The sequence below is a fragment of the Megalops cyprinoides genome, chromosome 8 (assembly GCF_013368585.1).
Source record: "Megalops cyprinoides isolate fMegCyp1 chromosome 8, fMegCyp1.pri, whole genome shotgun sequence".
NCBI lineage: Eukaryota > Metazoa > Chordata > Actinopteri > Elopiformes > Megalopidae > Megalops > Megalops cyprinoides.
The window spans coordinates 27,187,143-27,202,176 of NC_050590.1; the positions used below are offsets into that span (position 1 = coordinate 27,187,143).

At 43.0% G+C, this 15,034-nt stretch overlaps 1 protein-coding gene across 5 annotated transcripts in view; it reads left to right on the forward strand.

Annotated features, from left to right (window-relative positions):
• Window positions 1–15,034, forward strand: part of LOC118781776 (UPF0606 protein KIAA1549L-like) — a 54,415-nt gene that overhangs the window by 22,534 nt on the left and 16,847 nt on the right. For all 5 annotated transcript variants that reach the window (XM_036534843.1, XM_036534839.1, XM_036534838.1 and 2 more), the window contains exons 2-10: window positions 615–965; window positions 4,179–4,688; window positions 5,082–5,197; window positions 7,394–7,613; window positions 7,996–8,129; window positions 8,364–8,532; window positions 12,439–12,498; window positions 13,017–13,168; window positions 13,673–13,844. In XM_036534843.1, coding sequence (XP_036390736.1) covers window positions 615–965; window positions 4,179–4,688; window positions 5,082–5,197; window positions 7,394–7,613; window positions 7,996–8,129; window positions 8,364–8,532; window positions 12,439–12,498; window positions 13,017–13,168; window positions 13,673–13,844 — 1,884 coding nt within the window. The remainder of the gene's footprint in view (window positions 1–614; window positions 966–4,178; window positions 4,689–5,081; window positions 5,198–7,393; window positions 7,614–7,995; window positions 8,130–8,363; window positions 8,533–12,438; window positions 12,499–13,016; window positions 13,169–13,672; window positions 13,845–15,034) is intronic.

Below are 15,034 nucleotides of genomic sequence, written 5' to 3' on the forward strand. Positions count from 1 at the left end.
TCTGCACCAACTACACAGTAAAATTAGCTTCTTGGCTGTCTACAGTAATAAAACAGTAATAAAAAAAATAGAACTGGTTGGATAAATGTAAAAGGACATTTGCCAGCTAGCAACAGCCATGGCATACAAAAAGACTACAGGCCAAGTTTAGTTGACCTGCTGACATTATTGATTTTCCCTTAATTTAGCTAAGCTATCTGCTTGTTATTATGGGCTAACTTAGTTGAGCAGCTTTATAGAAAGCATTCTTGTAACATAGACGTTGTTGCCAAGCCTTCTGAAATCCATGCTCTGACATTTGTTCAGGAAATGTGTTTACATACACTGATATTATATATGCATATCTATATGAAACTACATTTAAGAGCCCTTGTTAGGGATCAGACACTTCATGCTTTTCATCAAACCAATCTCCAACCCATTCCAAGCTACATATTGAGGAGGACTAGTGGTAGCTTCAGACATATATGCTAATTAAAGTGTGGTATCCCAGTGAATTAATCATTTTGCACAGGTTACAATTATTAAATTCCCTGTAGTGCGAATAAAGTCCCTCAGATTGGCCATTTATGGTTGAAATGATGAGCTCATTAACTTTTTGCATTTATTTCCAGGTGAAGGGAATTATGAGGCATCTGGGTTCTCAGCCCCACTGCAGGATCCAGCAGCTTCTGCAGGTCCTGCTCACCTGTTGGCCAGGTTAATGCGGGAGGAGGAGGTGTCTTCATCGGTCCACCACACAGACCCACCAGGGGTAGCAGAGAGCACAAGAGAGCAGCCTGCTTTCTCATCCATCCTGACCATGTTGGCCAGCACGGTCGAAAGACCGCAGACATTAGTGTTGTCACAATCTTCCCCAGTTATCTCCAACCAAACAAACCAATGGCCCTCAGAGGATCCAGCCAGAGGAATCGAGCCTTCGTCTTCAGCCCCAGCTGTAACCAGCATCCTTTCCTCCAGCTCAGGTTTGACTTCCAGTAATCTTCTTCCGACCTCATTTTCACCTCAGCCAGACTCAAGATCCAGCTCTCCAGCACCATCAGTGTCTGAATTCCAGGGTGCTCCCTCAGCTCTAACAAAGCTTGTGTCAAAGGCACCATCATCATCATCACACTCTCCATTAACAGTGTTATCATCTCATAATCATCCAATCACATCCAATTCCATTCCCTTAATACCAGCTGTTCCATCAGTATCATCTTGGTATATTCAAAGGAACAGAATTTCAGCATCTGTAGAGACAGCCTCACCATTACCACCAAATTTTTTTGGTCCCTCACCTTTTTCTAAGAAGTTGCCAGATGCCACATCACCCACATCTGGATTGACTAAAAATGGAGCTTCAGTTCTGAAAGATTCAACTGAAGGTTTCAACAAATACAGCCTTCAATCACAAGGAATGGTTGTCACATATGGGACCCCCAAAAACTCTTCAGTGTCATGGTCAACAGCAAAATCAGAACCTATTTCTTCAACATATGCTATTGCTAACCCTATCCTCAGAGTATTCTCAGGATATCCTTTCACAGCTTCTAGACATTCTTCCACCAATCAGAAAATGGAGCTGGGTACTAGAGCCATGCAAACTGTTTTTAGTCGTACTTCATCATCTGCCTCCCGTCTCAGTCTGGTAACAAGAACCACCAAAGGCCAACTTACGTCACGAGCTTCTCATTTCCCTCTGTCTACAGCGACTGTGCAATTAGCCTATGGAGACGCAGCAGGCCCAGTCACTTCATCACATACCCGGTCAGGTATTTCTAGTGAGGACATTACAAAGGCAATGTTTTATAGCAAAAATACAAATACAACAGTAGTTACTGGAGAATCATTGTTTAGAAGTGATTTTCCTGCTGCATTAACCACAGTGCCTTCACATGGAACACCAGCTATGACTATGAGAATATCTGTTCCCTCAAAATTTTTTACCAAGGCTTCACCAACTATGTTGGGTCTAATCACCTCAGTAGTGCACACATCCCCAAATAAATCCTTAAAGGATCCAAGATATTCAGAGCTTTTAAGGATGCATGATAAAATGTCCACATTAAGTCATACTAGTTCAGATCCTTTCTCTGGATCCAATAATAGATATGCTACAGCTGAGACAGAATTCATAACAAACCTACCACTACTACCAGGCAGTAGAGGCTCTGGCCTCGCTACTTTCACCTCTGCAACTGTGACAATGATTGATCCAACCACAGGTTCTCAAATGAGATCTCTCAGTTCTTTCTCAACACACCTGACGGATGTCCTGACCTCGGCAATAGAAGACAGATCAGGACTGCTGTCACATACCTCAGTTCCATCAGGCAGTGCACCACCTGTACTTGGGAACCTAACAGAGATGTTGTCCTCTCAAAACTTGCCCCCAGTTTCCATGCCAGCGCCTATCAATCCACCTTCTGAAGGTGCAGAATTCATTTCCTCTCAGACACCTGTACCACACAGAGAGAATGTCTCCAGTCAAACCACTTATAATTTGTCTATTCCCTCTAGCCTTAGCCAAGCCTCCTCTGCCCCACATGAATCTGTTCCTTTCTCTACACCACTCCTCCCTTCAGCAATGAAGGAGATTCCATTGCCTCTGGCAATGTCTGATAGCCCTGATCCTAAGACATTTATCTCTGAAATTCCAATAAGCACTGTTACTTCACCACCTCCAACAGTATCTGTCACTCCAGTACATTCTACAGCAATGGAGGTAGTGACCAAAAGTATTTTCACACTCCCTCATGCACAGGCCAATGCCAGACCAACAGAATTCATGAAATCAGCATTAGCTTATTCTGTGTCTCAGACTGCATCCGACAGTGTTTCAGGGTATTGGGAAACATCAACCATATCTGATAATTCAGCACAATCATCCATGCTAACAACAGACAATACAGACATGTTAGAAACAGCGGTAGCAACTGCAGCTACTAGTGAGTTATCTACCTTTACACAATCTGCTGATGAAACTCCATCCTCTGCAAGTGAACTTCTAACATTGGAAAGTGCACCACTGTCCAGTAGTTTCACAGGGATGTTGAGTACAGAAGATATTTCAACAGGAAAGCAACTGAATGTTTATGGAGCAAGTGCTCAAGCCAAGACACAATCATCTGTGTATAGTTCCTCAAAATTCCTCAAAAAAAGCTTAGGATCTACAGCACCACTTAAAAGATCCACGTATGGGTCAACAGGATATTCTATTACCAGTTTAACTGATCAAGGAATGCCAAACAGTACCTATAAAGAGGTACTCGCTACAAAGCCGAAACTCACTAATGATGTTTTTACATTTTATACAAATCCAGAAGAGACTTTACATGCAGGTACTTGGAGTCTTGTCTCACCAGAGAGATTAGCCACTTCTGTTGAAAATGAGACAAAATTAGGAGCTGATACTGAAAATAACACAGCCTTGCTACCTGTGGTAAAAGCAGAAGGCACTATTTCGCCATATACAGAGACTCTTCTAGCCACTCAACCAACCTCAAATATGCGGTCATTCGGAACTGGTGGGCATGCATCCTCTTCTACAGCAAACAAGTTTTCCTCACTCTCAGAATCAGACTCCTCTTTGGTAGGATCATTGTCTAAGTGGGGAAATGAGAATGGGTCTGTCCTTGAGCCTACCAACCATTACTATTCCACCACTGTGAGTGATGGCCACATTGCAACTGTCTTGCATGAATCAATGTCTGTGACAGAGCCCAATGTATTTGTATCTCTTACATCTGTGATAAAAGAATTAGAACATTTGATATCAGAAACCACATTCCCTACTGGGACACCCACCATCAGTTTGACATTACCATCTACTTCACTATCAGTACCAACATTCCAAATGAAAACCACCACTCCGCCACTGTCCAGCTCCATCTCATTACCGCAAACACCATCCACTCCCCATTTACCCTCTGAAATGACATCACCCACTCCCTTGATATTTGAAATGACATCATCCACTTCCCTGGGATCCTCCAAAACACCATCATCCACATTCATGTCATCCTCTGGCGTGATGTCCATGATCATGACATCCTCAGATGCAACATTATCCACTTCCGCAACATCTGCTGATGTGACATCATCCACCACCTGGACATCTTCTGGTGTGATGTCGTTCACTTCCCTGATGTTGTCTGTTATGCAAACTGCAAGTAGTTCTCATTCTGCCATTACAGAGGAAACAACAATGAATGATTCATCTGAAGCCCCAGTGTCTTTACTGTCAACATCTGGGGAAGGAGACACCTCCCTTGCAAAGAATGCAACCACCTCCCACACAAGTAATACTACCATCTTCAGAAAAGCTGAAAACACATCCACACCAGTGGCATCTACTGCCATAGTGCGCACCACTCAGGAGACTTTAACAAATGCTACTCTTCATCTCACAACTGTGACCACCACAAATGTGGACTCCACCACTGAGGTTGCGAAGACCACGACCAGCACCACAATGCAGCCAACCAGCACTGCTCAGATGACCGTGACTGCGACCAATGTAGTGACCACAGATAAAATCACCACCACAACCTCCACAATGACAACAACCCCCCTGACCTCTACAATCAGCATCACCACCCAAAGTCCCAAGATTGCTACACCCACAGCTGACCTCCATATCACTTCCACCACTGAAGTTCCTCTGTTGCAGTGCAACATCACAGAGGAAATATGGGTAAAAACAGGTATGAGTTGATGTTGTGTGTTACCATATATAGCAACTGTTAACATCACTGCTATAATGTTGTGGAAAAACTATGCAAAGTAAATTACAACTTTTCTGAGTCTGGCGGAATATTGGTTAAAATAGGGCTACAGGCTTGCTAGACATGAGCCCCTTTCAGACATGCACTGAAAGCCAGAACTTATCTAGCCATTACCCGGATTGTGTGTGAATGCAAATGTCCGAATCAGTCGGACTGGACATGAGACGGACTTCACTCTGCCAGCTCCCTAGTACCATACTATTAGTAGATGTGTTGATGTGTAATGTTTTGTGTGTAATCTTTGGTTTTCCCCCTGATTGGTGGGGGACATATGGAATGCTTAAGTGGTCTCAGCCTTGTCTCCCCCTGCAGTTTTGTCCATACACCTGAGGAGGAACCGGCTTGATAACACACTGAAACAGAATCTCCCAAAAGGCCTCACGCAAGCACTGCAGAGGGCTTTCAATGACAGCAGTGTTCATGCCAAGGTCAGCAAGTTTTCTGTGTGTGTGATACAGAGCAACTGGACTTATGTTGCATTGCAGTGTAGTGTAATCATTATGGAAAATCTTTAACTTTATTCATCCCCACCATATTTTCTTATTCTGGGAGGTAAAACTATCTGATGAATGCTTGAAATTCCTTAACTGGATGCAAAGATTCCATAATTTAGCATTGTTCTAAATATTTTTTATGTTTTCAGAGGTCAACGCTTAAGTAGATATGTAGAATTTGCTATGAACACGTTAAAACAAAATACTATCCATGGAAGTTTTGTGTCTGAATTGTGTCATGTGTCTGAATTTTCTATTTTTCCTCAACAAATGCTTCTTTTTGCTATAGTGTTTTCAAGCTTTCATTGGTAAGGTTTGCCATGTGGTATCACAGACCGTAGGGAAATGTTTGTTTCATTGTTTGGAGATTTATGAAAAAAGGACCCTTTGAACAGAGATCGAGGTTTGCATAAAAGAGGTTGTGATTTCCAAATGAAAAGAGAGGCAATTTGATCTTGGTGTGAGGGACGATGTGCAGAGAGCTGTGTGCCTGCAATGTGACTGCTGGGTCTGAGTGCTTTCAAGGTTTTCCAAGGATAACAGTGAGCTTGAATGCTGGAATTTCATCTCATCATTTCATATCTCCAAGCTTACCCTATTGATCTGGAGGTTAAAGGAACCATAAAACACCAACTGATGTTTAATTTTTAGTGCATCCAGCTCTAAAGGTTGTCCATTTTTCATTGCTAATCTACAGATTAATGTGTTTTCCCCTTACGGTCAGTCAGCCTTTGGGAAGGCAGTAGATTACAGGGGAAAATTGGATGCTTTTTTATTTATTGGGAGAGACAAAAAAAATTATTTCAATATGGTACTAAAGGGCTGTTCTGAGAGAGGTTATGCCTTTCTATTGTTTTTCGTTTTTAAAAATATATTTTCCAGAAGGAACAGGCCTCAAACCAGAGACATTCCAAGACATGAATGTGCAGTAACCTTTTGAGGTACAGGCACTCCAAGGCCAAATGAAACACAATCTCTCAATGACACAGCCATGGGAAACGAGGAAACTGCAAGAGACGATACCGTCATAATAAAAGCCCCCTTCACATCTTTCAGAACAGGGCTCCTTTGTGAGTAAATTCTGCTGAATCATGCCGATTTTAAGATTTCGGATTTTTGAGAGCTTGGTTGCTGAAGTTTGAAAAGACAGTGCGAAAAAGATGGACTACCATCTCTCAGTTATCCCGTAATAATTATCTTTTCAAAATAGATAACACTGATCAATCAGAATAATCATATGACAAACAACCATTGGGGAAAGGCTGCCAGGGGACAGCACATAAACGCTGCCAACCACAAAACCTTTTCTGCTAAAAGAAGTTGCATGAAGAGTGCTGATTTGTGACTTTATCCAATCAACCTTTTTTCTCAGCCCCATTTCTCAGCTGTTATTCAAAGAACAATGTTTGAGTTTACGTCCACACTGCCTCTGTACCATGTGTGGAATTCTTATCTTTTCTTCTGCTGTGGAAACGAACACATCTCACAAAGCAGGCCTCTAGCTGACGGCCGACTTGGCACAATGGTATTGATTTCCTGCTGTGCAGCTGTGATTCAGCTCTTGGTTTGGCTGTCCATCACAGCACATGTATTATGTTCTGAGCTCAGAGGTAATTGAGTGAGAACTTCTCACACACAAATAGCACAGCCTGTGTATCCAGGAGAATAAAATTATATGACAGAAATAGTAATAAGTGCTGTTATCTCAATGTGCGGTGCACAAGAGCAGTGATATGGTGTTTTTTTGAGGAGGTTGATTCTGGTTAAGCTGCTGCTGTTATAACCTTCAGAAAGATTTTGAATGGTTTCCCTAATATCTAGTTTTATTAATTAATAATGTGAGAGAATATGAAAGTCGTCCTGGGTAGGGAGATGTACTATGCAAGTGAAGAATGATGTGGAATGATTGTTCATATGCTTTTACACATATTGAAGAAGGTGTTAATGCACAAAATGAGAACTTATTTTCTTAAGGAGAATGTCATGATTTTTTTTTTTTAAACCTTAGGTGCATCCATTTCTCCTCTCTTAGCTACATCTCATTAGTGTGTGAGTGCAACCTGGTGATGTTGTTTAAAAGTTATGTGGTGTAAAATGAGCATGGCCATTAACCTGCACCCCTTCCCTCAGGTTATGACCTTGAGCAGCGTTTCCAACATGACAGTGGGCTACTACGTGACAAGTGGCAGCATGGTCTATATGCCCTCAGCAGTGGTAGAGTCATTCAATGCATACGGCATTGACAACTTAATGGCTGACATCAAGCAGTTTGTGCCTGCAGTGCAGTCCCTCCCTGTCACTGCAACTCCCTGGGTGCCCAGTCCAGCCATTAACTTGCAGCTGAAAACTGGTGAGGCACACAGACAAACATTCTAATTGTCACCCGTCACCCTTATCATTCATAGCAACATCACCATAATTTTATTCAGCATAATTGACCAGTAGCTGTAACATTTTAAGGGATTGTTTATAGCAGTGTAAGTCAATTCAGCATTTCTTAAATGTGCACAGTGACTGTTATCTAATGGAAGGATTTGCTGAACTGTTGAAATATAATTTAGTATAAATTATTACAGCAGACATTACTTGAGTTAAGAGGTATTTTAAGAAATGTACTACAGTTAAAGCCGGAGTATGGAATAATTTTGTGAATGTGATTGTGTAGGAATAGTCATATGGAAATGTTTTTTTACAGCTATGCTTACACTGATCTGTTTCATCACTTTGTGTAGTCCTCAGGTTTGTAGCTCCAGAGGATGATATAAAATCCTGCAGTTTTGCACAGAGGATGGAGCAGCGACTGGAGAACGCATTTGCTGAAGCCGAGTCGAAGGTGTTGAATTCTTACAGCAGACTTTCTGTTCAGGTACGTTCATCTTATTTCATTGTTAAGCTGTAGGACTCACAGGGTACAGTGTTGGCATACTTAATGATTTCAGTTCACACCAGTCATCAGTTCACACCATATCTGTCCTCTTAACACAAATTGTGGTCAACCCCCCCAGTGTTATTTCCTCTCCATCATATTCATCATATTATTAATCTGCTCCTTAGCTGGAAAGTTTTACATAACTGACCTGTCATGCATTATGTCCATTAGATCCTGAGCACTTTACCATCATTGGGTTCTCCGGTTGTGTCCCTGATCTATTCGGTCCAAAATGGCAGCACCACTCTGAATGGCACCTTCTCCAGCAACCTCCTCAACCAACTCACCACCGAGCTGGTGGGCTACTTCCTCCTATTCCCCCCATTCATCATCGCTGAGCGTAAGTGTAGCAAGGCCTCATGGGAACAGCATGTTTTTCTCCACTGTCTTAACAGAGGTTCAAATGGACTGTTTTTGTCAATGTATTTTTAGAATCAAAAGGTGTTTGGCCATTTTTGATGGACATGTTGATGAGAGTTATGTAAATCTGAGTTCAACATGTGAGTAATAACGGATCTATGTCCTTTAGTTTAAATCACAATTGAATGCAAGCATAGTTTGGAAAGTTCAGTGATGAGAAAAAAGTTAAAATAAAATGTGAAAAATATTGTTTGCCTTGAGGAACTCTAACACTTGCTTAAGGGCAAAATGATTAAAGTCAGGGGTCAGTATCTTAAGTAGATGGTCATGCAGCAAAGAATGGATTTAATTTAGAGCTCACTTGACAGAATTGGGCAAGTATGGTAACCTCTTCTTTGAAGGTCAGTTGTCTTGTAATGAACCTATTTTCTCGCAGTTTTATTTGTGCTGAGAGATATGAGAGAAATGAGAACTGACAGGATAGCAGCAAGGCTGCCCCAATGGAACCTAAGACTCTTGTACTTAGTTTAAGAGAGGAAGTGGCCTCTGTTGGGAGTGAGTGGCAAACCATAGCACTTAGTAGGGCTGTCATAGGATGTTTCTTAATAAGGCATCTGTGAAGAGCATTCCCTCCCTCCATTCCACAGACTCACCTGGGTCACTGCGTATCCATTGTACCCATCTGTACCCAGTAACCTTTTTTTTACTGCCTAGTGACCACAACAAGGCTCTATTTTAGGATGTGTTCATTTGTAAAAACACTATGAGAGCTCTTTTTTTGGCTTCATAGTCAGTTTTGAGGGACAGTGAAATTAATGTATACTTGTAACGTATCATTATTTTTATTTCTGGCATTAGTAGAAAGAATCAGCCTATGAAATAACTACCTATTGGTGGAGAGATGGAGCAATGTTTGCTGTTATTGCTGTCATTTGTAATATTGCTGTATTCACAGCGGAGAGAAGGAAATTTGTGCTTTTTCTTGCAGAGGTGGGTTTGTGTATCAAAGCCAATTACTGGAGTAGATAATGAGCAGTGGAGGGTTTGGGGTTGTTGCTCAAAACACACGGAGTGACTGTTCCACAAACAAAGGCATTTCACTCCATAGTTCAGACAGTTTAATATGTTCAAGGGAAATGCTTTGAAAAAGGTTTTTTTAAGTTATGTTATGCTACGTGTGTCATGTCCTTGAAATTTGTGTTCTTTTTTTCTATTTTTTCCATTTTCTCCCCAATTTGGAATGGCCAATTCCCTGAATTCTGGAATGTCCAATTTATCATCGATGTTTAGTCCCATTGCACAACCCCCACTGTCAATCCGGGAGAGCGTGGACAAGCACGTGCCCTCCTCCGAGACACGTGATGTCAGCCGCTGCTTGTTTTCGCAATATGGTCCACAAGCTAAGCTAGCACAGAGATGACTCGGAGGAAGACATTTCGTATGCAGCTTTGGCACGTGGACCACAGGCGCCCAATCGACCAGCAGGGGTTGCTGTTGCTAATGGGACCGAAGCCCCTGCCGACATACCCACCCCTATCCCCAGCAGGACGAAGCCAATGTCTTCTGCCTGTGAGCTCCCAGTCACTGTCGGCTAGTGACACGATTGGGTTCGAACCCGGGCCGTAGTGTTCAGTCTACACTCAGAAAATTTGTGTTCTTTGAGCTTGTGCTCTTTTAACTGTTGATTTTTTTAGCTTAGATTAGATTCAACTTTATTGTCATTGTGCAGAGTACAGGTACAAAGCCAATGAAATGCAGTTAGCATCTAACAAGAAGTGCAAAAGAATAGTATAATTTACAAAAAGTGCGGTTAAAGTAATTCCTCCTGTATATGTAATATGTACAGTAATGTTATATTTTACAGTATGTGCAGTGTTAACAGATTAATAAATATGTATAATATATTGTATTAATGTGTTATACATGGGGGGGGGGGTGAAGTGGACAGAGTTGGAAAGGGGAGTGTATATATAAGGGTTGTATGTACAGTATTGACAGATATGTACAGATGGTTGTATGTACAGCAGTGCAAATATAAAGGTACTGAGACAGCGCAGTAATTAGTGCAGTAATGCTTAGTGCTGTGGTGTGGAGTTCAGCAGGGTCACAGCCTCAGGGAAGAAGCTCTTCCTGAGCCTGCTGGTGCGGAGCAGAGACTCCTGTAATGCCTGCCTCATGGTAGGAGAGTAAAAAGTCTGTGGTTAGAGTGGGATGCATCCTTGATACTGCTTTTTGCCCTGCTCAGGCAGCGTTTGTGATAAATGTTCTCAGTGGTGGGCAATTGGGTGCCGGCGATCCGTTGGGCAGTTTTCACCACCCGCTGGAGTGCTTTGTGGTCTGATGCGGAGCAATTGCCACACCACACTGAGATGCAGTTGGTGAGTATGCTCTCAATGGTACAGTGGTAAAAGTCCACCAGTATCCTAGGACACAGGTGAGCTTTCTTGAGGCTCTGCAGGAAGTAAAGGCACTGCTGTGTCTTTTTGATGAGAATGGAGGAGTTCAGGGAGCAGATGAGATCGTCAGAGATGTGGACGCCAAGGAATTTGAAGCTTGATACTCACTCCACTACAACTCTGTTGATGTAGATGGGGGCGTGTGTGTGGCTCCTAGCATGCCTGAAGTCCACAATGATCTCCTTGGTCTTCTGGGTGTTAAGGGCCAGGTTGTTGTCGGCACACCATGTGGCCAGGCGCTGGACCTCGTCCCTGTAGGCTGTTTCCTCATCCCCTCTGATCAGGCCTACCACCATGGTGTCATTTGCAAACTTGATTATGGTGTTAGAACCATATACAGGAGTGCAGTCGTGGGTGAAGAGGGAGTACAGAAGAGGGCTCAGCACACAGCCTTGTGGCACGCCGGTGTTCAGGGTGAGAGTGGAGGAGGAGAGGTTGTCTAACCTAACAGACTGGAGTCTTAGTCAGAAAGTCCAGAATCCAGTTGCAGAGGGATGTGCTGATACCAAGCTGGCTAAGCTTGGAGATCAGCTTGGAGGGGAACATAGTGTTGAATGCTGAGCTGAAGTCAATGAACAGCATTCTAACGTAAGAGTTGGGACTGTCCAAGTGGGTCAAGGCAGAGCGGAGTTGTGATAAGAGTCTCTCAAAGCACTTTGCACTGATGTGGGTGAGTGCAACCGGACGGAAGTCATTCAGGGCCGTAGCAGTGGAGTGCTTCGGCACTGGCACAATGGTGGCGGTCTTGAAACTTGTGGGGACAACTGCCTGGGCCAGAGACATATTAAAAATGTCCATGAAGACCCCAGCCAGCTGCCCTGCACAGACTCTAAGCCTCTGAGACTCTTATTTTGTCTCATAAATAGGGGTAGATACTTCATGTTTTTCGCTATTCTTTTTTTTCACCAGTAACCTGTGAACTGAATGGATGTGTGTATATTTCCCATGTTACTACTTAGCTCTTCAAAATTAAATCCCCTCATATTAGTGCACATTTGCATTAGTGCAAAAGAATAGTAAATCAAGCTTTGTATAGATGTGGTTGAAGTGTTGCTATTTGTATCAGCATGGAGCTGGTACAGCGAACAGTGTCTCTGTGGAGGGCTGCTGACAGATTATGCAGGAAAGATGTGCTTGTCTGATATGTTTTCCATTTGAGTTGTAAAACAGTACTTAACTGTGTTAGTACCATCAAAATCCTTGTTTTTTCTGTGTCAACCATACCCACTGTTCTTCTTTCACAGCATAGAGAGCTGGATTCTCTGGTAATGACGCATCTGATTTCGCAGTCCACTGGTATCCTCAAAAACAATCACCCTGCCAGGAAACATAACCATGCAGAAAATATGTAATTGAACTAAGAATTTATTATGAGTGCCTGGTTTGCTGTGCAAAGCAGCTCGGCTAATAGGCATTCCTTCTCTTTTCAGCCCTAGAGTACCATAACCTTAACACCTCTGCAGCAACTAGAGTCTACTGGGTAATCACAGGTAACCAACTTATTGATTATTAATTAACTGCTCATTTGGTGAGAATTAGTGTTCGTGTGCAGAACTGTTTACCCTTGCTGAGTGCTGAATCTTCTCATACTGTATATACAGGGGTTTCAAGCTGTTTCCCCTCCAGTCTTGTAATGACTGATTTGGTGCTTAGAGGTAACGAATTTACTTCTGAGTGATCAAGTCATATCCAAAAGGCATAGAGAGCACGGCTCTCTTTATTGAGGGGCTTATCTGTGTGATCATGATTCACTTCCCCTCCTCCACGCTTCTGTCAGGAAGAAAGGCTCTAGAAGACCAAGGTCAGCCCAGACATAATAGGAATTATTAAGGCAGTACAGCAAAAGATATATGTTCCTCCTCTTACTTAACCCTATCTCTCTCTCTCTTACTCCCCCTCTCCCTTCCTCTGCCTGCTGTTTTCTCTTTCTTTTTCTCCTTTTTCCCCTCTGTCTGCCTCCTCTCTCTCTTGCTTTGCTCGGTAACCCTGCCTCTGTGGCGCTCTGCAGTAATTCAGGATGTTGACAACTCCTCTCTGGAGGGGAATTACCAGAGCTTTGCCAGTTTAATGGAGCAGCGCTTGGCGGAGCTCTTCGTTGTTGCCCACCAGGAGGGAACAAGGTTCAGGAGGGCCACCACAGTGGGGAGCTACACTGTCCAGGTAGGAAGGGAGGTAGCCTGCCTCGCTCCCCATTCTCATACAGTCCCAGACACAGACAACGGAATGCTTACATCAGGGGTGCCCAATCAAATGCTGGACAGCTGCCTCTCTGATGGGTTTCATTCCAAATGAGCACTCAGTCACAGTGCTTATTGGCTTCTGTGCATCAACTGAGCAACTTCTTCCTGTGTCAGTGATTTAAAGACGTATGAGCAACCTGTGGATCTGCAGACATTCAGAGCTAGATCTTTATACACATAGGAAAAAGTGAGGTAAATGGAGTGGTGCTTCAAAAAACTAAACTATCATACTGTCACTACACTACACTGTCATAGTTTCTAGATATGTTAAATCTATACATCTACAAAATATTGTCTTTATTATTTTCTTGTAGTAAGTCAAATGACCATTGAGTACAATACAGTAATCTGCCATTACATTTATGGAATTAACAAAACATCATTTTACCTTAAATAATCTAATGGATTGGTTTATTTGGCATAGATGGTCAGCATCAGACGAGTCCTTGGACCAAAGAGCCCAGCTGAAATGACATACTATGTGCAGCTGAATGGCATTCCGCTCCCTGGAACCTCTGCTGCCAAGATCCTGAACACAGTGGACTCCCAGACTGCAGCCCTCACGCTAGGCTACTTTGTACAGCTCCAGGCCGAACGTATGTTTCTGTCTCTTTGTGTCGTCCACTGGGGCCACCAAGAGTTTCACAGTTCTGCTTAAGTGAAAAGAGTAGAGAAGAAACAACTGGAGGTTAACTGTAGGTCTACAATGCTTGAGAAATGTGTAGGCTGACAGGGCAGGAAATCTTTATTTGAATTAGTACAGACATATTTGAGATCCTGATCATACTTACTGTCAGTAGAGTTGAGAGCAATAGTCTCCTAGCATTTCACATCACACCCCCAGCTGAACCTCTCTTGAAAATTGCCTATACTTCGCTCCCCCAACAATAATTTGCACAGTGCTCTTGAACTCAGGCCTCATTGTACGGAATAAAATGGTAAATTAAATTCATACACACATGGTTAGAGTATCAATGCTTTATTTTCAATCATTTTCTGTTATGAACCTCTTATGACTAGTCTAAGTGTATTTAAATAGAGCAACGGGCTGTTGCTCTTCCAACTAATCACTTCCTGGTATAACGCTTGTGGTGTGAAAGTGCAGTGGGGTAGAGAACAGCATCAGCACTGTGGCCCTCTGGGGTTTGGGAGGGGTATGCACACCTGGAAGTGCAGATAGTGGGTGCTCAGCAGGCCAGACCCAACAGGCAGACGCAGTAGCCTGCTTTCAACTCCCAGCCACACATCTGGATCTTATAACCACTTACACCCACACAGCAAGGGAAGGGGAAATGTGTCCCAATCCAAACATCATCCACCCTCTCCGGGGTTCAGAGCTTAGAGAAAACCACCTCCCGCAGATGGCCAAGCTGAGATGATAGTGGGTGTAATTTCACTGGTATGGTGGAGAGACAGCAGTCTCTCAGCTCCTGTCTCTTTCACACTGAACGCTGGTAACTAACAGGGCTCAGAAGGCAAAGTTCACCTGCGACAGTGCATCAGCAATAGCTATGATCTTCCTCTTTAAACTGGCTGCATAGTGTGTGTGCTTTTGGGGTGGTAGCAGAAATTTTACCAAGCTGGGTGATTGCACAAGAGAGAATAAGTCTCATAGCCACAGCATTAGTGTGGACACCATTGACTGTAATGGAATGTGACTGTGAAACCTTGTATAAATCCAGCTGAAATCACCCCTTGATGTTGATGGCATGTAAAGATAGAGTGCATGATTTAAGAGTGTGGGCACAAGAACAACAGTGCAGCCATTATCCTTGTGCCAACACTT